Source organism: Podarcis erhardii, assembly GCF_964252035.2.
Source record: "Podarcis erhardii genome assembly, chromosome: 1".
Classification (NCBI taxonomy): Eukaryota; Metazoa; Chordata; class Lepidosauria; order Squamata; family Lacertidae; genus Podarcis; species Podarcis erhardii.
Genome location: NC_138497.1, coordinates 36,530,235 through 36,555,733, shown reverse-complemented (window position 1 = coordinate 36,555,733; position 25,499 = coordinate 36,530,235). Strand labels below are relative to the sequence as shown.

The following is a 25,499-nucleotide window of genomic DNA, read 5'->3' as shown; positions in this document are numbered from 1 at the left end:
TGGCCCTTTTTAGTTGGAGATACCAGGGATCAAAGCTACATGCAAAACGTCTCCCACTGTAGTCCTCACCCCAATTTTAAAAACAATACAGTACTTCAGTTTCTTTGGGATCCTTACATCTGGTCTTGTGTAATGGCAAGTTTCCAACGCTGTAACTTTTTTTAGAAATCACTTCTGGGAGAAAGGGGCTATAAATCCTTTTTCCCCCCTCTAAAATTTGAACCATCTGTGAGATTAAGTACTGGAGATTCTATTTCTGCCACTTCCTTCCTCCCTCCCTCTGTCTCTTTTACTAAAGTATCAACTCTGCTCTGTCAATCCACATTGATCGTTACTGTGCGAATGTAATCCAAAAACAAATGATTGTTAACAATATATGTAAAAGAAAAAGGACCAAAAACATCTGGAACAATTTACACTGCTTGTTACCAAGCTGATGATGAGTTACCCCATAAACATCTAAGTCACAAAAGGATTATTCAATTATATTTGTGGGCTGCACTAGCAGCACAAACATTTCATCCAAGAGAATTAGTGTCATCTATGCTCCAAAAATGAGCAATTCTTCTGAAAACTTTAGTAGAGCCAAGAAAAGCTTTTTGTGTTGAGTGGCTGACGGTGATGGAAAAACACATAGAAGAGATTAAGGCCGGCAGAGTTTAAACTGAAAATAGCACTCCTAGATTTAGTTAAATTGTATATCTGACATGCAGCCAATGGATATGGTCACTTTGCTTGTGGTGGGAAAAATACAGAACAAAAAAACCTAGAACAGGTGCTTGGAAACAGTTTATTGAAGTGAGTCCAATGCATTTTGACTGTAAATCTCTCTTCCGGGGCAGCTGTGAAGACATCCATTTAAACAGTAATTCACAACTAAGCACAAAAATATCTCCCATGGCAATAAAACATGATAATCTGCATCTTATTTTATCTTCATGTTTTTTACAGTTTCTTCTGAAGGACACATATCCAAATGCATTGGGCAAATGAATGCAACAGAACCCGGGAGGGGGGGGGGATGAAATCTGCTTTGGAAAGAGAGGATTTAGAGTGGGGACAATTGTGGAGGTGGGGGTGGCGGGCGGCAGCGTGTACTTAAGCCTGAGCATACCTGCTTTTTTCCACTCCAATTCATCACATCGCAAGAAAAGGGTAATACGACCAGTCCCTTCCCTCCTGCAACAACCCAGCTGCTTTTTCCTGTGAGAGGTTCTATTCACCTGTTTACAAGAGAAAACTTGTGTTTGGAAACCCAAGGGGTAAAAAAAATGTATTGAAGCGTTTGTGTCAGGCAGGCAGAGGGTCAAGCATTTCTCTCTCTGTTCTTCCCTCCAAATAATCAATCAACTGCTTCCCTCTGTCAACAAAATGCTCTGATCTCCTTCCAGCTCCTGCAAGGTGGGGGTTTGGGGAATCAAGCTGATCATTCAGGCTTTTTGAGAGTGGACCTTAGATATGGTTGCTTCTATTCATAGCTATCAAGTCAAGAAGCTCATGTCCCCAAAGAAGAGATATGCTACGGGTTTTGGTTGTGGGGCAGGGGTTGCTGGAGAGCTAGACACATCAGCCGCCTTTCAAACAAGAAGAAAAGCAGATATAGAAAGAGAAGCTTAAACTTGCTGACTTGGAAAAAGGGTTGCTACACAGCCTACACAACTTCCAGCAGCTCAGAACTTCATTCTGTGCAATCAGAATGTGTTTGGTATCCAAACACACCTAAAAATGTAAAAAGAAAAGAAAACAATTATCTATTTTAAATTGTATTTAGAATCTAGATAAAGTTAAATGTGCGGTACAAGTTTATAAAATAAAACATATGGCATATATGGCTCCATTTTCATAGACCTCAGTGACATTTTCCGCAATGCTGTTGTTTGCTCAGTTGTCTTTGTTTCAATGCTTTGGAAGGAAGACAAGAAGGTCTGTGGTCTACTTCCATCCACTGGTAGAGCATGCAAATGTAGAAGATTCTGACTGGGCTTAAAAGAGTCGATTTTCTTCTAACATAAATTTGCAAGGCACAGAGAAAGGAGCAGGGTGGAGATGCAGAAGATGTGCTCAGATTTCCCATTACTTCCCACTGTGCCTATAACACACATGGGACAGAGGAGAAACTAAGACAACTATTAAGCCCTTTTGAGATTCTTTACAAGCAGGCCCTACATGCAGCTAGATCATGCCTGAAGTGTTTTCACAAGTGATTTTATGGTTGCCACCCGATGCATACTTACTGTAGAGTAATTGCCATTGAACTCAATGGGATTGATTGAGTTATTAATATGTGTGTTGCTTAGAAAGTGAAAGATTTTTACAAACCTGGAAAGTGAAAGATTTTTACAAACCTGGAAAATGTCATCACTGATTAAGTGATGCTTGTGGAAATTGCCAAAGATTGTTCTGAGATAGGGTGCAGACATATTTGAGGACTGCAGCTATCTTTGTTAAGGAAGCAGTAATTTACTTGTGTCTAGGTGCACCAGTGGGTCTGAATCTGACTCTATATTGGAGAAGAAACTAACAGAAACAGATGTAGTAAAATCAGTTTTGAAAAGATTCATAGATTAAATAATGCCACTCAGAATCCAAAGCATTAATTTTAGCACTGTTACATTATGACCTTGTTCTGTTTGTTTGTTTGTTTGTTTGTTTGTTTGTTTGTTTTTAAATAGTGAGCATCCAAAAACAGAATTTTACCTGAAAAACTTCACTGCATCAAAAGATGTTTTATTTGCCATAAAAGAGATAGGTTTCAAAGGAGGCAATTCCAATACAGGTAAGTACAAGCCCAGGCAGGCAAAAGATAAAAAATAGTATTTTCAAATAATGATGTACTGTATTTGAGAGGAATTCAATGTAGCGCTAAGGAGGTGGCTCTGTCAGCACATTTCTGGTTGTCTGATGGAACATTCTCCCCCCTCTTCCCATTGCATGCCCATGAGACCCCTGAACGAATTTTGGAGGGCAGGAAGAGGAGAGAGAGGAAAGGCCCATTGCGTGAGCAGAAGTCATTGTACAAGCTCCCACTAGTAGCACCATGCAGTTGAATCTGGCCCTTTATCTAGACTAAAGGCATTCAAGCTATTTGCACTTAGAAATGCTGCCTTCTGAAATAACAACTAAAGTGATTGACAGCCTTGAACAACATATGCTAGATGAGGGGTGAGGGACCTCAGGCCTGGGGGCTAAATGATGGGAACTGGAGTCCAACAACATCTGGAGAGCCACAGGTCCCTCACCCCCGATATAGAGAATCACAACTAAATCTCTTCTGGAACTGTTTCACACTTGTATCTATAATTCCTGTGTGTGATCCCTGCAGAAAAGCATAGGGCTAGATTCAGCTAACTTGTCCCACTAGCTCAAGGACTTCCGTGAGCACAATGGAACTTTTCTCCCTCTCTTTCTCCAGCCCCCCACGACCCAAATTGGTGGGGAAGGGGGCAGGAGAACCCCCAAAATTGCTTGTGGGGTGAAGAGAGGGGAAATCATTCATTTGGTCAAACAGAAATATGTGTGCTGATGGATTGTTTGTAAAAGCACAATGTTGATAATTTGTCATTTAAAAATAATGTATTGATAACTTTCACGCCTCTTCTGCTATGATTTTGTAATACCAAAACATTTGTGACCCACCCCTGTCATCAAATTTCCTTTTTAAAAAAAATTCACACTGTCTTTGATATATGGCTCCTTAAGCTGAACACAGGTTGCAGTGGCTCTTTGTCTGAAAAGGGCTAGCCCCCCCCCCAGCATGTAGGATGGCTGCCTTACTGCCACACTACTTAGGTTTTACAGATTCTGCAGCACAACTAGGAACGCTCTAATAATTTATGGTATGTCTCAATTATGCATCTTAAAGAACTATTTCTATTTACTGTTCTTAAGTTTCTGGTCTGTGAAGTCTATGTTTTAGACATCTAAACAGAATGAGCTGTGCTTTCAAAAGTAGCAAAAATTGACAATCTAAATCATTTTTCTTTTCTCTCCCCCTCCTGCTGCCTTATCAGGAAAAGCATTGAAACACACAGCACAAAGATTCTTTACTGCTGAAAATGGGGTACGCAAAGGCATTCCTAAAGTCATCGTGGTTTTCATAGATGGCTGGCCATCAGACAATCTGGAAGAAGCTGGAATAGTGGCCAGAGAATTTGGTATTAATGTATTCATTGTGTCCATTGCAAAGCCCACACCCGAAGAGCTTGGGATGGTTCAAGACATTGGCTTTGTTGAGAAGGTGAGAAAAGGACTTTCTAAATTTCCTGCCTTTGGGTGGGGCTTCAGTAGATTTTGGACAAGATCCCCAACTGAAAAATTGACAGGTTGTAATCTACGCTTTTGCTAAGGTAGTGTTATAAAAGGAAGGCAATGTCAACTAAAAGCTCTTGAGAGTTGAGAAGTTTAGGGTAAAGTTCAGGAGATGGTGCAGCTGTGCTCTAGAAATAACCATTAGTCATCACTCATGCTACAGGGATCGTTGTAATATACATAAGAAACATTCTACACAGCAATCTCAGTAACAATAGGTAAGCTTGCTAGGGGAAGGAAAGCATTTTCCCAAGTAGTAAATATTATGGGCTATATCCAACTCAGAGTAGACTCATTGAAATGGATGAGCCTAAACTAGTTATGCCTATTAATTTGAATGACTTTGCTCTAAGTAGAATTTAAATTGGATACAGCCTTGATTTTGCTTGCCGGTGTAGCATCACTAGGTTGGGCATACTTGTGTCTCTAGTGAATGAAGGCAGGAGTAGCTTTTATAGGAAATAGTCTGGTCCCTCTTCAGTTTTTTACCTCAATATCACATTCTCCTTTGGCTTCTCTTACTCTTTCATCTTGGCTTAGCAATTTTATTCTTCTGTTATTCCTCTCTTTTTACTGTTCTTTCTCAGCATAAACACCCACCCACACACACACACACACACACACACACACACACACACAATGATTAGAATCCATGGACTCGCTTTTGAGAGGGGGGCAAGAGCAGCTCGCCCAGGCCGCCAGGGTTTGCTGCTCATCTACAATTGTTTTCTTTCCTTGTCGGGGCAAAGCAGTGGATGCTTCCCCCACCACAACCAGTCTAGGGAGCATTGGATGGTCCTCCATAATGGTGATCACAGTACACTCAGATCTACCACCCCACAGGCTTTAATCAGCCCTTACGAAGACAGCATCAGCTGGGGTGGATTCTTGGAGACAAGTCCGGTCAGCACTAGTAAAGGTACTGACCATTCCCTCCCCACAATCTGCATTTACCAGGCAACGTGGAGGGGCTTTCTTAAATGGGCTGGGCACAAGCAAGGTTCAGTGGAAACCACATCCATCCCTGACTTATTAGTATTCCTACAGGAAGGTCCTTGACAAAGGTTCAAACCTAATATCCAAAAAACCCCCAAGCAGTGGCCATTTCTTCTATTCTGGCATGGCTGGATAGCCCTGCTCTGACCACTCACCCACTAGCAAACCACTTCCTCCGTTATACTCCAGTTGTCCATCATTTTCCTTTCTGGGATCTTCACATGGTGTTCTCAGCTCTCCAATGTCCAACTTTTGAGCCACTGAAACAAATACTGTTGAAGATTCTCTCTTTTAAAGTCCTGTTCCTGGTGGCCATCACCTCAGCCCAGAGAATCTCTGAGATCAATGTCCTGTCGGTGACAATGTTAGAAATATGTAGAGCAGCAGCCTGAATGTCCCTGAGCACATTCACCAGGCACCTTTGCTTCCTCTGAAATGGCATTTGGCAGGGGGCGGGCGGCAGCAGGCTCTCCCATAGTAGTAACTTGTTACAGTTGGGATCCACCCTAGCTGGGTAAGCTTTTGTACATCCCAACCCAGTGATGCTACACTGACAAACGGAATAGTACCATAGTACCTACCTGAAGGGTAGATTTGCTTGTTCAGTGTAGCAACACTGGGGCCACACCCTGCAACACCTTTTCCCATCTCTGTTTGCACACAAGGCTTTCAGGTAATGGTTTGTTGTTGGAAATAGGTTAACAATATCCTGAGCTTCAGTTCCCCACTGTTCATGCTCAGTAAGTATGCCAAACTGAAGAGGGGACAGACTATTTTTTTGTAAAAGCTCCTCCTCAGTGATACAACACTGGGCAAGCAAATCTACCTTTCAGGTAGGTACAATGGTTCTTTCTGCTGAAGTATAGGAAAATATGCCCTTTTTAAAATAGACAGTCTCAAGGGAACATATAAGCACCGTGCATCAAAAACAAACATTTAATGCAGTACCTCCCCCCACCAAAAGAATACGTCAAAAGGGTATAGATAAGTAGCTAACATCCATTTATTCAGTAGAAGAGCCAAAATCCATAGCTTTTCTGTTTTGTTTTTTAAACAGGCTGTTTGTCAAAATAATGGCTTCTTCTCCTACAACATACCCACTTGGTTTGGTACTACAAAATATGTGAAGCCACTTGTTCAAAAACTCTGTGCTCATGAACAAATGTTGTGCAGCAAGACATGCTACAACTCAGTCAACATAGCTTTCCTGATAGATGGCTCCAGCAGCGTTGGAGATAGCAACTTCCGTCTCATGCTTGAATTTATCAGCAATGTTGCCAAATCATTTGAGATCACAGATATTGGTGCCAAAATTGCAGCAGTTCAGTTCACCTACGACCAGCGCACTGAGTTCAGCTTTACAGACTACGTCACAAAAGAGAGGGTTCTTTCTGCCGTCCGAGGAATCCGTTACATGAGTGGTGGCACAGCTACTGGAGAGGCCATTACCTATACAACCAGAAATGTTTTTGGACCTGTGAGAGATGGGGCCAACAAAAATTTCCTGGTGATTTTGACTGATGGCCAGTCTTATGATGATGTCCGAGGACCCGCTGTTTCTGCTCACAAAGCAGGTAAAATGATTGTCACTGTCTGTGCTCATACAAGTACGTCTGGTGTGGTGAGTGTGGCTGCTTTTGAAGCTAATGATCTGAACAGCTGTGAAAGATAATCCATAGTTGTTCATTGCTATGTGTATTAGAACTCATTAGGTGGTGTCTGACTAGGTCATACTTGGTGGACTGAAGCTAGACTTGATTAACAACTCTACAGATGTCAGTGGGTCTACTCCATCTATGATTTAGTCAGATACCATCCATTACTTTGGGATACCCATCCTGGGTTTAACAGAGATTTCCACTACATTCTGGACCAACTTGCCTCATTACTTGCTGTGACACAACAATCATAAGGGGTTGTATCCAAAGCAGCACTAAGTCATGGTCCCATTGGCACACAGATTTCTGCTTGCACAATGGAACTTTTGCCCTCTCCTCCTCCATGTGCTCCCTAAGTATGTTCTCAGTGTCCCTCAACCCTCGAAAGCAGATATGGGGAAGGTGTGGGGCACATGCAGGGGCAGGAGAATGGGCAAAGACCCATTGTACAAGCAGAAATCCTTGCACTAAAGAGACATGATGTTTGGATACTACCCATAGACTAATCAAGAACCCAAAATACGTGCTATGGGATCATTCTGCTAGCCATCTTACAAAACCTGCTCTCTGTATTCCTGTGAAATTGAAGCAGCACTATGGGCAGCAATGGGCAGGTCCTATAACCTCTTTATAGCTACGAAATAGGATAATGACACAGGCCTCACTTTTATTTATTTAAGGAAGACTCAATAAACCATTGTCATGTCTGCTTGAGGCTTAAACCAGCCTTTCTTTTTTGCAGGTATTACCACCTTCTCCATTGGCATTGCTTGGGCACCACTGGAAGACTTAAAAGATATGGCATCTGAACCAAGGGAGACACACACCTTTTTCACAAGAGAGTTTATGGGACTGGAGCAGCTTGTTCCTGATGTTGTTAGAGGCATTTGCAGAGATTTCTTGGACTCCAAACAGTAAATGGAAGGCTGCAGGAGATGACTCTAAATCACGTCAGGAATGCCAAGGAGGTCTCTCTAGGGTATAGATGTTCTGTTATTCTAGCACACAAAGGGCTACTCTTCTGCTTTCTTTAGGCAGATCTTGTACGGAAGTCAGTGGAAGTTTTGTTTGAATAAACAGTAAGCGGAGAAGTTAGCCCAAAGCTGCCATTACATATGTATATTTAATATTTCTCAGTTAAAGTTTAAAGTGATGCAGATCTTATAGTTAAGGTTACTTGATATTCATGTTATGTATATAGAGAAAATACACAGCTGCTCCTGGCATTAAATGCTGAATATAATCTCAGATACATTCTATCAAGTGTAAAAAAGATTGCTTTAGAATACTATCAACTGGTGAAAGGAATATTTTGCTGAATACATAGCTATCAGCGCTGCATTTGCATAGCACAGACTAGTGCTTAGAATGTCTTGTATGCATCCTGATAGACAGTTCATGTACAGCAATTAGTTTCTTAAAAAACTATTTGACTACTCCAAAGCACAAATAAAAGCTGTTTAAAATCTGGCTAAGTTTGGATTTAAAACAAAACAAAAACATATACACACAAACCTTGGTCATGTGCATCTCCAAAGATTTGGTACTGTATGAATAATTACTTGCTTAAAAAAAATAAAAAGCATTGAGTTCTCACTTCCTTAATTGTCTGGAATGCAATGAAACTATTAAGAAGAAGAAAAATGTTTTAAGGGGCAACTTTCAGCTTTTATCTGAATTAATTCAATTGTTGTCAGTGGGACTAAATTCATTTAAATCCAGTTATACCAGATTAAAAGACCCATGAATTGGGCTGTAAACTGCCTACCCACCATCAACTGCAGAACTATTTGCCCTGCAACAGGTTGTTTTGTTTGTAAACATTATAAGCAATTATGAAAGGTACAGAAGGGATCTTTTTAACTGGCTTTTAGTCATAATTTATGATTGTCAATATATTACATAAATATAAGTGGCAACAATGCCTAGTATTTTTCTACTTTATTACCTAGATATTTCAACACAGGTGTTGTTGTTTTTAGTATGTGGGAGGGAAAAATATGCACTTTTCTCAGATTACTATTTTATTCATAGCTTTAAAACTGTTTGATATGGAAAATACACATACCTTACATGACAGCTGTTCTCCACACTATGGTTTGTTTGTTTTTTTATAAGACTCCCAATAGGATGCTATAATTCAATAAAGCAATAACAAAGAATGCAGCTGTTTGTATCATTAACTGTGGAATTATCACAAGAAAACAAAAATAATTATTGTATAATGTTTGGGGAGATGATGAATTGTAGCCAGTGGTATAATGTAAGGCAAGGGTATGTCATCAATCTCAACCTACCCCATGGTAACTGTTTGCAGAGGGTACGGTGGTGGAATCGTGTGCTGGGTCTGAATGAAACAAAATAAAAAAATTCCTTCCAGTAGCACCTTAAAGACCAACTGAGTTAGTTCTAGGTATGAGCTTTCGTGTGCATGCACACTTCTTCAGATACACTGAAACAGAAGTCACCGGACCTTTCTATATAGTGAGAAGGTGGGGAGGGGTATTACTCAGAAGGGTGGTGGGAATGGGTGATTGGCAGATAGCTGCGATGAGCCTGTTGACGACTCTTAACGACTGCAATAGGTCTAACAGGAAAAAGCAAGGGGTGAGAAGGTGAAAAATGGCTTTGTCATGTATAATGAGATAAGAATCCAATGTCTTTATTCAAACCAGGTCTCTCCATAGTTTTAAGTTTGGTGATAAGTTGCAATTCAGCAGCTTCTCTTTCCAGTCTATTTCTGAAATTCCTTTGTAATAGAACAGCTACTTTGAGATCTTGTATAGAATGTCCTGGGAGATTGAAGTGTTCTCCTACTGGTTTTTCTGTCTTGTGGTTCCTGATGTCGGATTTATGTCCATTTATTCTTTGGCGTAAGGTCTGGCCTGTTTGTCCAATATAGAGAGCTGAAGGACACTGTTGGCATTTTATGGCATACACAATGTTAGACGATGAGCAATTAAATAGTCCCGAGATGGTATGTGTGATGTTGTTGGGGCCAGTAATGGTGTTGTCCGGGTGTATGTGGCAGCAAAGTTGCCACTCAAACCTCTCTTGTACCTGCGATACATTGATGATATTTTTATCATCTGGACACATGGTCAACAGACCCTGGACACCTTCCACCAGAAATTCAATGATTTTCACCCCACCATCAACCTAACAATGAATCAATCTATGCAAGAAATACATTTTTTGGACACTACTATAAAAATACAGGATGGGCGCATAGACACCACCTTATACCGTAAACCAACTGACCGACAAACATATCTACATGCCTCTAGCTACCATCCCAAACATACCAAACAGTCCATTATATATAGCCAGGCACTACGTTACAGCCGCATCTGCTCCAATTCTACAGACAGAGACTCTCACCTAAGAGATCTACAGCAAACCTTTTTAGAACTAAAATACCCAGCAGATGAAGTTAGACAACAGATCAACAGAGCCAGACTGATACCCAGAGAGAACTTGCTGCAAGACAGACCCAAAAAAGAAAATAACAGAACACCTCTAGTCATCACATACAGCTCCCAAGTTAAAACAGTACAACGCATCATCAGAGATCTACAACCTCTCCTGGACAATGACAGTTCTCTTTCTCAAGCTCTGGGAGGAAGACCTTTCATTGCCTCCAGACAGCCCCCCAATCTTAAACAACTCCTAACCCACAATAATACTATAACCAGACTTAACACGGACACTGGCACCAGAGCCTGCAATAAACCCAGATGCCAACTTTGCTGCCACATACACCCGGACAACACCATTACTGGCCCCAACAACATCACACATACCATCTCGGGACTATTTAATTGCTCATCGTCTAACATTGTGTATGCCATAAAATGCCAACAGTGTCCTTCAGCTCTCTATATTGGACAAACAGGCCAGACCTTACGCCAAAGAATAAATGGACATAAATCCGACATCAGGAACCACAAGACAGAAAAACCAGTAGGAGAACACTTCAATCTCCCAGGACATTCTATACAAGATCTCAAAGTAGCTGTTCTATTACAAAGGAATTTCAGAAATAGACTGGAAAGAGAAGCTGCTGAATTGCAACTTATCACCAAACTTAAAACTATGGAGAGACCTGGTTTGAATAAAGACATTGGATTCTTATCTCATTATACATGACAAAGCCATTTTTCACCTTCTCACCCCTTGCTTTTTCCTGTTAGACCTATTGCAGTCGTTAAGAGTCGTCAACAGGCTCATCGCAGCTATCTGCCAATCACCCATTCCCACCACCCTTCTGAGTAATACCCCTCCCCACCTTCTCACTATATAGAAAGGTCCGGTGACTTCTGTTTCAGTGTATCTGAAGAAGTGTGCATGCACACGAAAGCTCATACCTAGAACTAACTCAGTTGGTCTTTAAGGTGCTACTGGAAGGAATTTTTTTATTTTGTTTTGACCATGGCAGACCAACACGGCTACCTATCTGTAACTGGAACTATGGAAGGCACCACATTGAGCCGCATGAAATGGAAGTCCATCAACCTCACCAAGAAACTTGCACAGGTACAGACTGATATCTTCTTTCTTACTAAATGCAAGAACCTGGACATTATACCCAAGGGTCTTAGAATTAAGAACCCTCTACAATCCACGTATCCCACTGAATATGCAAGAAAACTATGCAGCACTTTCTCTAAGAAGCTGCTCAAACATCTGATCAGCGTTCTCTACTCTAAACAGAAGCTAATAAAGGAGGAACTCCTTGTATTGGACAACTCTATCAGGAACCACCAAGCTTGGCAAGAGTTCCAAAAGGAAAAACAGAACATTTACCACTCTCAACTGGAGCTACTGAAAAAACAGAAAAACAAGAAACTCTCTAACCTTTCCAACCTACAGGCTACTAATCAAAACAAGATCAACAATATTGTCAATCTCTCACAGCAAGCACTCAGCCCAGCTGAGGAATCAGTCCTTTCACGTGGACTGTCATTCTGCCCTGCCAAATCCCCAGACATGATTCAGTTCTGTGGGGACTTGGAAGCATTTTTCCGCCGTTTACGCCTGAAGGAGTATTTTCAACACACACAACAACAAGACAAAGCAGAACAAGCAACAACTTCACAACCCACTGCAGAACAACAACCACCCTCCCAACAGAACACTGACCACCAACTACCACCGAAAAAGTGTTACACAAAAAGGGACTCCACATGGACCCCTCCTGATGGACGCAACACCACACTGGACCTGTACATTGACTGCTTCCGCCACAGAATCCAAACAGATGTGACCAGAAAACACCATCGCTTACAACAAAATCTAAACCATGCCGAAAGGAGAGCCATAGATAATCTCAGAAACAATCCAGACATTATAATTAAAGAAGCGGACAAAGGTGGAGCGGTCGTCATCATGAACAAAACTGACTACATTCAGGAGGCTCACAGACAACTTTCCAATACCGCCTTTTACATAAAATTGGACTCAGACCCCACACAAGAATACAAAAAAGAACTGAACAAGATTGTTAAGGAGCTACCCCCACACATCCAAGAACAGATCCTCACAAACACACCAACAGAACCTCGACCAGGAACTTTCTATCTTCTACCTAAAATACACAAACCAGGAAATCCAGGACGCCCCATCATTTCAGGTATTGGCACTATTACAGTGGGTGTCTCCGGTTATATGGACTCTGTTCTGAAACCATATGCCATCAGTGCTCCCAGCTATGTACGTGACACCACAGATTTTCTGAGGAAAATACAATCTTTAAATAATCTTCCCAACAATACTATACTAGCTACTATGGATGTGGAATCTCTGTATACCAATATCCCACACAACGATGGTTTACAAGCTATAAGGAATACCATTTCAGATAAAACCACAGCGGACTTTGCTACCAAACTCTGCCAATTTGTCCTTACCCACAACAACTTCAAATTCGGTGATGACCTGTTCCTTCAGATCAGCGGCACAGCAATGGGCACCCGCATGGCCCCACAGTATGCCAACATCTTCATGGCGGATTTAGAACAACGTTTCCTAAACTCCTACCCACTCAAACCTCTCTTGTACCTGCGATACATTGATGATATTTTTATCATCTGGACACATGGTCAACAGACCCTGGACACCTTCCACCAGAAATTCAATGATTTTCACCCCACCATCAACCTAACAATGAATCAATCTATGCAAGAAATACATTTTTTGGACACTACTATAAAAATACAGGATGGGCGCATAGACACCACCTTATACCGTAAACCAACTGACCGACAAACATATCTACATGCCTCTAGCTACCATCCCAAACATACCAAACAGTCCATTATATATAGCCAGGCACTACGTTACAGCCGCATCTGCTCCAATTCTACAGACAGAGACTCTCACCTAAGAGATCTACAGCAAACCTTTTTAGAACTAAAATACCCAGCAGATGAAGTTAGACAACAGATCAACAGAGCCAGACTGATACCCAGAGAGAACTTGCTGCAAGACAGACCCAAAAAAGAAAATAACAGAACACCTCTAGTCATCACATACAGCTCCCAAGTTAAAACAGTACAACGCATCATCAGAGATCTACAACCTCTCCTGGACAATGACAGTTCTCTTTCTCAAGCTCTGGGAGGAAGACCTTTCATTGCCTCCAGACAGCCCCCCAATCTTAAACAACTCCTAACCCACAATAATACTATAACCAGACTTAACACGGACACTGGCACCAGAGCCTGCAATAAACCCAGATGCCAACTTTGCTGCCACATACACCCGGACAACACCATTACTGGCCCCAACAACATCACACATACCATCTCGGGACTATTTAATTGCTCATCGTCTAACATTGTGTATGCCATAAAATGCCAACAGTGTCCTTCAGCTCTCTATATTGGACAAACAGGCCAGACCTTACGCCAAAGAATAAATGGACATAAATCCGACATCAGGAACCACAAGACAGAAAAACCAGTAGGAGAACACTTCAATCTCCCAGGACATTCTATACAAGATCTCAAAGTAGCTGTTCTATTACAAAGGAATTTCAGAAATAGACTGGAAAGAGAAGCTGCTGAATTGCAACTTATCACCAAACTTAAAACTATGGAGAGACCTGGTTTGAATAAAGACATTGGATTCTTATCTCATTATACATGACAAAGCCATTTTTCACCTTCTCACCCCTTGCTTTTTCCTGTTAGACCTATTGCAGTCGTTAAGAGTCGTCAACAGGCTCATCGCAGCTATCTGCCAATCACCCATTCCCACCACCCTTCTGAGTAATACCCCTCCCCACCTTCTCACTATATAGAAAGGTCCGGTGACTTCTGTTTCAGTGTATCTGAAGAAGTGTGCATGCACACGAAAGCTCATACCTAGAACTAACTCAGTTGGTCTTTAAGGTGCTACTGGAAGGAATTTTTTTATTTTGTTTTGACCATGGCAGACCAACACGGCTACCTATCTGTAACTGGGTCTGAATGGTTCAGGTGATGAGGCGAGAGCAGGCATGAGGCTTGCTTCTAAAACTGAACTCCTTTGTCAGAAGGCTCACCTTTATATTATTTCAGATAAAATAATGCCACTTACACCTTATATGTTGAAGCAACCTACTTTCCTACTGCTAACGTCTCGTTTTTAAATATTCCCTTATTCACCAATTGGTAGACAAGGGCTGCCTTCAGCTATAGGACAAATGTACCAGAAGTCTTCCAATTTAAAAGCCAAACAAATATATTGGGTGAAATCCAGCATTGTGTGAGTGAAATTCCATTTGCACAATGGGGCTTCTTCTTCCTTTCCTTCTGTAAAGTCCCCTAACTGCTTGGGTACATGGAAGGCTGCAGGAGAGGATGCCCATTGCGTGAGCAGAAGTACATCCAAACAGCATTGGCTGTCCCCATTAATTTTGTTGAAACTTATTTATGACATCAGATAGGTTTATTAGTGAGTTACATGTTAAATACGTGAATATTTGCTTTAAGGGTTACTTTAAAGAGGGATAAATTTCCTTGCACTCATTCTCTTCCTTTTTGGAAGCCAATAGCCAGTTGCTGTTATCTTCTCCCCACTTAATACATTCACTTTACAGAGGACTTGATCCAAAGTCTTCATCTCGTCAGGAATTCACTGCTACTTGTAGACACCTGACAGTCTGCCTTCAGCTCTTCTAGAGGACTGCTGCTGAAGTCTTCCTCTTCCTACAGACCAACTCAGCTTCTGTCTCAGCTCTGGTGTCTTCACTTCCTCCTGACAGCCACTGCCTGCTGCCACAAACCAATGAGTTGAAATAGAATGTCCACTTTAGGACCTATCACAGCCTAACTTTTTTATTCCATGTTTGTATATAAAAGCAGATCTCGAATGTTCACTGACACAATAGAAAACCTCACATGGTATAGTCACCTATTTAGTAACTTTACATTTTTCTTGGCAGACTGATACCTATATATTGTATATTATTACTTCTAAATGACACCTGGGGGATGAAACCTGCCAACCTCATTTAGTTAACTATTCACAAACGGAGCAGTTTCACATATTAATACTATGCACATGTAACTTTTACTGTTTCTCCACACTGCAAGTCTGTAAAAGCTCAGCCTGTGGCATTTGAGGCAGAATTCATCTTCCAAACCATCTCAGCTTTTTAAAAGCAAGTTTCCATAGTTGTGAAGATATGTAATTGAAATCTGAGAAGGCAGAGGAGGTGCAAGAATAGGATTTCTTAGTGCTTGGCAGTGCTCCCTGTAGGTCATCCTCGTTCCCCACGTTTAGCAAAACCAAAAATAAAAAAGAAATAGTGCACACTGGTTCAATTTGCACAGCTCAGAGACTTTAGCTCTTAGTGCAGAAGTGTACTTCTTAGTGCAAATCACACACAACCCAGCCAACCATCTTATTAGATTCCACAAAAGAGAAAAACCCAAGGAAGCAAATGACACTCTTAAAAAACATTTTAGCAGTTGAGGAAAGTTCCAAGCCTCTAAACGGTTTGTGAGAACAGAAGGTACAGTATCAAACTTTATTTCGGTCATAAGATAAAACATACAGATAAACTGAACACACGAGACTTAAAACAGGTAGGGGATAAAAAGTAGTAATTAAAAGGTGATTTTATTGTACATACTTAAAAAGACAGAAACAAGGACAAATGGTTAAAAGTGACTGAGGGAGTGTGAAGGAGCACAGGTATTGCATTTTGGGCCTAGTTTGTGGCACAAACCATCCTTTGACGAATATCCACCATGGCAGCACAAAATCTAGCAACTGAGTATGTAACGTCTGGGATTTCATCTTGAAGTAGCAGAGAGGTATAAAGTTGTTCTGTGCAACCTGAGAATTTTTGTAGTATAGGCAAGATGAACCTGGCTTGTATATCTGTATAGCATTGGCAGTGAGAACAGAAGCATTGGACAATGGAGCTACAACTAAAACTAAGCTGGAAATGCTTTATTGCCCATGTTCAGTTTAGTAAAACATTCTTTATGTCTGAGGATTGGGGAGAATCTATGGGAAAGTCATACCATTGCTCCATGGCTCTATTTCCTCCACTGAAACCTTAGCTGCTGCTGAGCCGTAAGACCAACATTAAAGTGGCCACAGCTGTCCACAGAAACAGTTCAGGGGTGGGAAGGTCTATAGTGTGTAACCAGAGATTGTTCAACTTGACTATTTGCAGTCTTTCTACAACTGAGCCCCGCACATCATTATGTGGTACTGAAGAGAAGCAACAAGAAACAATGGTGGACTGTGGCTGTTGGTGATCTTCTGTATTGTATGGAATTAAGCATTTCAGAACTAACTTCTAACAGCTACTAGGACTATGCATATATAAACTTAATATGTGTATGCATTTGTGTGTCTTTAACAGGAAGGATAGTGGTATCCACGTTCCCCATTTTTAATACAATTTCAAAGAAAAGCAGTTTGTTTGGCAATGTTTATTAAAGAGTCACATTTCATTTAAGCCTTAGAATGCAGCACTCTGGAAAAAGCTGCCAGGAACAATGTTTGACTTAAGAAAAGGCAATTATGAAACTAATTCCAATATAATTAATTCCAATATAATAAAATAAAAACCACTCTTGCCTATTAGTTAATGCTTTAAATTGGTGGAAAAAACCAAGAGTGCAAATCAGCAGAAGAGTTTTCAAAAACCTCTACACACAGACACATTTTGAAACCACACTTTGAGCTCTATGGTCAAAGGTGGGGTTTCCTTTTTTATTTACAGTATAAATTTAATGCATCAGGACTGCAAACAATGGTGCTGCTTTTTCTCTAATCTGATTCTATGCAATAGATGCTTACATTACTTTGTCAAGGGTACATTACCATCTTGTTTTGCTCCAGTTCAATCTGAGAAATACATTCTCTCTGCTAATCTAATTGTAAAACATGGAAACACAAGATACCATCCATTATAAGAACATTTTCCATGTCCCAATGATGTGCTCAGCAACTAATTCAAGAAACATGCTGCCACCCATTCTTAGTTTGTATTGTGCCGATTTTCTCTTTAAAGAATGGGTCCATTTGTAGAAACAATTTATGGAAGAAAGACATGTTACAAGATTAAATGAACGGCACACAAAGGTTCTATGAACTGCTTTGCCATGAACAGTTACAGAAACAATCATCTTATGATTATGATTTTTGGGGCGGAATAGGCATGGAAAAACCCACTCAAAATCTGTGTTTTAAGAATCTAGTCTGTCATTAAATGGAAAGTTTTACACTCAAAAGTGTGCTACTTAGTATCATCTACCTTTTAGAGTAAAGGCACAATGATTTCATTAATTGTAGATGATAAAGAATAAACACAAGATTCCTTTAAGATTGTAAAATCAAATATCTAAAACTGTAATCCTAGTCGTCTGCCTCAGTGAACTCAGTGGGGCTTACTTCTGAGCAGGCATGTGAAGAATTGAACTGATTTGCTTTCAAATTTGACTCTAATGCCATTGCTTGACAATATTCTCATTTAAAAAAATACAAGCTGCCCTGCCATTGTGTTTCCCATTTTTAAAATACAAATCACTATTTGTTCTTGAAACTGGTTCTTATAAGGGAGTGGGACAATTGAAACTGTTGATAAATATTACAAGTCTGTAAAGCAATGCAGTTTATTAAAATGTGCAAAGCAAGTTTTGTTAAAATTTAAACCTTCCTTTCCTAATTACTTGAAGAATAAAACGACACTTAAAACTCTGCAACACAAAATATAACCAACAGTAACATACAGGTACACCATTTAGTATTTATTATATGCATTTTATATACATTATTTTTTTAAACAGCTGTACTTTTGCTATGTTGTACAATCTTAAAAATTTGCTGATTCATAGTTTGTAAAACAGAAAACTTACAAAACTCATCAAAACTTGCAAACTGATCAGAAAGATTTTTGTGGAAGACTAGAAAAAATACTTTATTGTCTTAATCATGCAGTTACACAAACAAAATCTTTTTTGTTACACCATAAACTGAAGCACATCCGAAAAAAATCAAAGCAGAGAATAACTATTCCAAACACAGCCAATTTCTGACTCTTGATTCAACTACTTTTGCATTCTATTTGAACCGCAAATAAAAACATTTTCACTCCAAAAGTTCTGAAATGACTTCCTGGAATCAACTTTACTCCAGACACTTAACTGGAAAAAGTCTGTCTAACTTTTAAAACTATTACATGTCCCATTTTTAATCTATTTTAGACTGTTCGAAGAGTGCCATAATAGATATACAGGGCCCCTTGATACGCTACATAAAAAGAATATAAAGACCAACAAAAATGAAATAAATAATAGGCCATTAGCCAGATGGGTAATCCTTGATAAATAATCTCGTAAATACAGTTAAGATGTACAAAATATCACATAGTGATAGGATGCCAAGATTAATTTTAAAAGTTCATTGGGAGGGCTGGGGGTACTTAGTTCCTTTGTGTTTCGCTTACACAATTCTTTACCGTCCTTTAGGAAGCCAGTTATGCAATGATGATGAATTAGCATCCTGATGAAAGGACTTAGTTGAGCTTCATTAGATAACAAAGGAAACGGTATTGTTACAGGGCAGCGGGCCAGCAAGATCTCTGTGGTTTCGGGTCCTATAATGCAGAAAAAACATCATCCATACAATCTTGAGCACTGTTGTGACAGGCTAAATATATAAAAGACATATAAAAACTAGAATTTTATCCAAATATTTTGTGCAACTAATGCTAAATATTTTAAGTTAATTCCTTTTTTCTTTAAAGCAAAATAAAAGTTTAAAAGGGGAATCTGTGGCATTTGACTGATAAGTGAAGATACTAAGAGATGCAAAGAAAGCTACTCTTGGAGCTCACTCCCCCAACAAGAGCACCACATTCCTAACCCTAAGGCAGCACACAGAGTCCAAAATAAAAGTCTTTAATAAGATCCGACTCCACGTTCGTTTAAAGACACACCTAAATAACAGACAAACGCTCAGTCCATATCCAGTCAAGGCTACAAATACTGGTTTGCTTTTTTTTTCCTTTCAAAAATACAGTAATTACAGTTAAATGAATCAGCCCAGCGTTATTCACGAGATCGTGATTTGACCAATTTAAATCTGCCCCAAACACACAGTCTCTGCTGAGGCTGGTCACATGTAGTGTCTCATCAGTAACCGTTTCAGTGATGGCAGTGACGCATTCCCTCTTTTCGTCCAGGCAAACCTGCTACATGAGATGCAGGTTTGCTTTGTTATGTCACACAAATACTTTGGCAAGGGCATCGGCTCCTGCACTGGCAATATATGCTTTCGATGGATGAAAAGCTACGTCATAAATGGATTCATCCAGCTTTTTCCTATGGGCTGTTATTTCTTGCACACACGTTTTGCTGTCCAAATTCCACAATCTAATAGAGCAGTCATGACCTGAATGAAGAGAAAAACAAGGGTCAGGATTTCAGACATAGCTAAATACACAATACAACAAGATCCGCTAGCAATACAGGAGACATTGCTGATAACAACAACAACAATTTATTTATACCCCACCCATCTGGCTGGGTTTCCCCAGCCACTCTGGGCAGCTTCCAACAGAATATTAAAATACAATAGACTTACTTCCAGACATCAAGTAGATTCCATTAGGGTCCACAGCTAAACTTGTGACAGCGTCCAAGTGAGCAACCATAGAATGGATCATTTTACCTAACAGCAATTAAAGAACATGTAACAGTTACCAAGGATTCAACCTTAAGAAACAAAAATACTGCATTGTTGGATCAGAACAGGTTTCCATCCAGCTCAGCATTCTGTTTCCAATGGTGGCCTGCTAGGTGCTTCAAGGAAGGTCACAGAAAGGCATAAACATTTGCCCTTAAATCAGTAACAGTTTTAAAACGATTATGTTAAAGGGATGGCATATGACTTTTAGAGTCTTCATTATCATAGTAATTTTGTTTCTGATTGCCAATTCTTTATGAATGCCACTTGAAGGCAAGTTGACACACTCTATTGAGAAAGTTAAACAGCTATTAATAGATTTGCAAAAAGCAAGAACAAACGTAGGAAACACCAAGCCAATAACATATTGAAAATAATTCCCAGTCACTGAAGCTGCACAAAGTACAGAATCCAGAGGGCTAGAACAGAATAATGGAGACAGGGATATGCTTCTCAATTTGGGGCAACAGACTAATCCCATCTGCAGCTCCTATTTCCTGATGCCAATTCTAGCTCCAGCTATTTCCCCGCTACAGCAGTGAAAGATAAAATACTTTTAACTTCAATCTTAAAGGAATAAACATAGGCTTGCCATCCCCCCCATCACCCCGCTGCACCTCAGCCACTGTCTTGAGCTGCTATGATCACAACATTCCAGTGGAGGATTTGGGAAACTGGGGATTAGGTGGGAAAGGCTGAAAGAAGACCCAAATGTTACAGACTAAAGAAGGGATGATTGACAGGAGACTCTATAGAACAAGCAGGAGCATAAGAAAAGTATCAGAGGAATTGGCAGGATGCTGACGAAAAGGAAGGAGGGCATTTTCATTTCCTTACCCGTTTTATTGTCAAAAAACTTGATGTGTCTATCTTCATGAGCTGTTATTGTTACAGGGAGTGTTGGGTGACTTACTACCCTGTTAATGTGATTGTTTGATTGTAAACCTGAGAACACAATAGAGATGACAATCAGAGGATGAATGACAATCACAATGAATTCAGTTAACATGTTTGGTGCATATCTATCTATCTATCTATCTATCTATCTATCATCTATCTATCTATCTATCTATCTATCTATCTATCTAATCTCCACAAGTTATCCCTGTCACTCTAGCTTCTTATGGGAGTTTGCATGTATGTCAAAGGATGGATTCAAAGACAAAACTGGCTCCAATTCAGGAAAAGTGGGGGCTGGGTTGTTGCTATGAGAACGAGCAACAGCAAGCCTCAGGCTCTCGTGTTCCCCTCCTTTGCACACAATCAGAAGAGACTGGACTCTTCCGCTTATAGCAAGACAAAAGATGCCAAATGATGGTTTGCCAAGAAACTAGAAGGGGAAGCTTTTCATCTCCCCCACCCCCACCCCAGAAAGAAATGGGAGGAAAGAAATTTTGAGCCAGAGGACATACCATGACTACCCCTACCTACTGTCAGTGGAGTTTTGTGGAGTAGTTGAGCTGCCACCACCACATCTGCAGTTCAGTCATTTATGGCGAAGCAAAAGGTGGGAGGGCAGGACGATTGAGCCTGATCCCTGCAGAAGCTTCAGGCTGGAGCAGCGGTCAAGTTTCAAGTCAAACAATAATGGCTCAGTCCCCCTCTCTCAGAATGCCCCATTTCTGCTAAACTCCACTGGCCTTGGAACCCCTCCTCTATGTACAGCAGAAGACCAGGGAGAGAGATGAGTAGAGGGATGCCTCTGCTCAATCTAAACCACCCTCACCCACACAGACCAGTGTATATGATGGTTTGATTGTTTTGCAACTGAACTACTATTACTCTGACACAGAACTTCTAATAAACCATGCTTGCCAATGCTTGCTTTAATCAAACTGATTATGGCTCTAGTTTTGGGGCGCTCATGTACCATTTTAGCAAAGATTTCTGGGGTATGGGCAATGAAGAAAAAGTGGATGAGCAGATGTGTAACACTGGCACTTGTACTACTTGAAATTAACATTTTAAGAGGCAGCTTTCATTAGGCATCTCCTTACTTGAAGAGGTCTGGGTGAACATGTCAGTAAAAAGACATCAAGGACTTTTTATCTGGCAAGTGAAATGTGTTTTTTTAAAAAAATCTTGTTTGTCCTCGCCATTCTTCTTTGAAGCAGTTCATCCTAATTCTTTCATTTTACACATGGGGACTTGCTGATGGTAACTTTCAAGACCTCCCAGTAAGTTCACACAGTTGAGGCAGGATTTAAAACAAAGTTTCCCAGAACCAAATTCAACACCACCAGAGGAACTTAAAAATATTCCTGTTTACCAGGCATTTGATGGCAGAAAGATAGTGTTCCTGGCAACTGTGAAATTATTAGTTGTGAGGGTATGTGAATGTTCATACATTTTCAGAAGTTCTGAGATGCTTTCAAATGTTTCGAATACGTTTTTAGATTATTTTTAATTGCATTGTTTTACTACACAGTCACCCTGGGCTCCTTTGAAAGGAAGGGAAGGGTAGAAATTTAACAAAAAATAAGGTCGGCAAGCAAATATCTGGTAAGAACAAAAACTGTGGCATCACTGAACTACTTTAGCTGAACCTCCCCAGGATTTCTGTACACATATTTCCTATATTTTCCTATATTTATATTACACCTTGGCCTTGTAAGATGAAGTCCCAGCTGCAAGTGATAAAAAGAGCAGTAAAGAACCTCTTTTGCTTACCAGAATCAGTCTGTGATGAAAGCATTACCAGTGCCTGGGATGTTTCCAAATCATAGATGACGGTGTTGCCAGTGCCAAATGACGTCACCATATGAGCAGGATCACAACCTATAAAGTCAACTGATGTGGGTATTCCATACTCTGGAGCCGAAAGAAAAGAACGAACAATGAATCTGTTAAAAGAACTATTTCTACATCCAATTTAAGTTTCTAAGATAATTAATTTACTCAAAGATAAATATAATAATTAAAGTCAATGTACTGATCTTTTTTTTAAAAAAAAACTTCATACACCAAGCTATATTTATTTTAAAGCAATTTATGTTGCTTCCAAGTATAACTGCCACCCGAAATAAAATGGCTTGGATGCAGGGATCATAATGTGATTTTATTGGTTTATTTGTTGTTAGCCAGCCAGAGTAATAGAAAATACAATGAAAGGAAATTATTTAAAATTTTCAATAAACAAACAAGCCATTGAAAAACAACAACATACAAAAACCAAAAGGACTTGGAGTTAAAGGAAACACAGGTGTCTAGACCATCATTACCTGCTATTATGAACTTTAGATTTGCTTCTAGAAATACTATTTCTTGGCTTGTGTGTGTGTGTGTGTGTGTGTGTTTACAAAAATATTTTGTTTTAAACTTAAACTTTTGTTAACAGAAAACCTCACAGCTCACCTCTATTTCCATTGTAAGTGCAAATGCAGGGCACTTTTTCTGGTGGATTCCATAATCTAATACTGCCATCTGCTGAGCAAGATAGTAAGTGATTCTTTATACCGCTATAAGCAAGACCCCAGACCGCATCCGTGTGAGCAATTAATGTGCCAGCTAGAACGTTTGGCTCTTTAGAAAAAAAAGAAAAACAAAATTAATTAGTCAATCTTTTGAGCATTTCTAACCAGCATCCCAAAAGATGTATGGGTTCTTATAATGCAAATCTGTGTGGATAATCTATCAATTTGTTGTGAGATTCCAAATTATATAGTCATAATAAATGATCTTATTTCTTGTCTCCACAAATGGCTTCGGGAAGCAGCACTGGATGAGTGCTACGTGGGTCCTACCTAGGCTTCTGAGCTATGGGATGCCACAGGGCACCAAACTGTCTCCAATGCTATTTAACATCTACATGAAGCCAATGGTAGTGGTCACTGGAGCAAAGTGTCATCAGTACGCTGATGATACCAAACTCTATTTCTCACTAACATCTGATTGGGAACAGCTGAGAAGGCCCTGGACTGGTGTCTGAATACAATGGTGGGCTAGATGAGGGCTAAAAAAGAAGAGTCTGACTCCTGGCAAGACTAAGACTCTGTGGGTGAGCAGTTAAATTCCCACATCAAGGAAGTTGGAAAGCTGCCTGCCTAGATAGGATCCAGCATTGCCACTGCAGGCAGAGGTGTCCTTCATGGCTACGAGTGCCTTTCACCAATTTTAATTGATTGGATAATTATAGCTGTTCCCGGATCAGCATAGATTGACCGCAGTTGTCCATGCATTGGAAACCTCACAGTTGGATCACTGCAGAAACAACCTAAGTGGATTAAACTACATTATGACATATTTCAATAATGCTTACCATATGTATCATAAGGATCCACATTTGGGCTAGGCATGTTCCACCATTGTATAGTTGCATCTATTCCACCACTAAAACACTGCTCTCCATTGGAACTAACTGCCAATGATAATACAGGTCCACTGTTTTAAAACACAAAAGCAGTACATTAAATTCCAAAGTCAATTTTGCTTTATTGTTTTAAATATCAAAGATTGAGTAGAATATCAAAATTACACTTTTAAACACACATACTTGCTGGTAACCTTACAATTTTGTTAAATAGTACAAAAACCAAGAATCAGCATTAAAATATGAAAGATTCGAGAGGAAAAATCCTATTAGTAGTACAATTGGAACTATTAACAGAATAGATACTAAGGACACATAAGGTGCTCATTTAGAAAAACAGGAACTCAACTAAATCAAGAACTTAGGAACAGCTAAGAACTTAAAGTAAGTATGATTAGTAATTTAACAAACTCATTTGAAAAGTTATGAGAGAGAAGAGCAAGTTACCAGCACACACAAAAAGCTGCTTCCATTCTTAATACACAACATATCCTTATTTCATCCCACCACATAACATAAACAGTACTTCATTTATCAGAAACAAGGGAACAAACACATCTTACATTATCTTGTCACTTCAACTTTTAACACTTCATAACCATAACCATAACCATAACCAGTAGTGAACAGCATGGTGTGATGGCATCACTCAACAGATTTCTGGTTGGTTGCATCACTGCTACTTACTGGGAGACAGGGGCAATGCTAAGGTGGTGGTCAGCACAAGCACCTTGGCAAAGTCAATCTGGTGCTCCTATTGGTGCATCTGCACCAAGCCAACCTTGCCCCTCCTCCTCTATCTCCCAGGAAGCAGAAGTGACAAAACCAGCACCTCGCTCCAGACAAACCCTGAGCGCTAACCATCGTTTGTTCTAGGTGTACCGGCAGTGGTCTGCCTGTGGAATCTATGTACGAGAACATGGAGATACTTACATATGGGATCTAAATGTGTATATAGGTTCCACATCTAAAGAGGCACTCCTGTAAGAAAGGTGTCAAAAATAAAGAGGTCAGCATAATTGATCTCCCCCAAT

At 40.1% G+C, this 25,499-nt stretch overlaps 2 protein-coding genes across 5 annotated transcripts in view; one reads left to right on the top strand and one right to left on the bottom strand.

The window, feature by feature from the left end:
• The window catches only part of COCH (cochlin), a 33,004-nt gene extending 23,876 nt beyond the window's left edge, over positions 1–9,128 (top strand). Inside the window, exons 9-12 of the mRNA XM_081862153.1 lie at positions 2,673–2,776; positions 4,011–4,237; positions 6,362–6,878; positions 7,705–9,128. Coding sequence (XP_081718279.1) covers positions 2,673–2,776; positions 4,011–4,237; positions 6,362–6,878; positions 7,705–7,880 — 1,024 coding nt within the window. The 3' untranslated portion in view covers positions 7,881–9,128. The remainder of the gene's footprint in view (positions 1–2,672; positions 2,777–4,010; positions 4,238–6,361; positions 6,879–7,704) is intronic.
• Positions 9,129–16,882: 7,754 nt separating this feature from the next.
• The window catches only part of STRN3 (striatin 3), a 45,099-nt gene continuing 36,482 nt past the window's right edge, over positions 16,883–25,499 (bottom strand). For all 4 annotated transcript variants that reach the window (XM_081860012.1, XM_081860014.1, XM_081860013.1 and 1 more), the window contains 7 exons: positions 25,399–25,446; positions 24,415–24,536; positions 23,511–23,678; positions 22,827–22,967; positions 20,994–21,101; positions 20,055–20,141; positions 16,883–19,862 (listed from right to left, as the gene is read on the bottom strand). In XM_081860012.1, the coding sequence (XP_081716138.1) occupies positions 19,693–19,862; positions 20,055–20,141; positions 20,994–21,101; positions 22,827–22,967; positions 23,511–23,678; positions 24,415–24,536; positions 25,399–25,446 (844 nt within the window). In that variant the 3' untranslated portion in view covers positions 16,883–19,692. The remainder of the gene's footprint in view (positions 19,863–20,054; positions 20,142–20,993; positions 21,102–22,826; positions 22,968–23,510; positions 23,679–24,414; positions 24,537–25,398; positions 25,447–25,499) is intronic.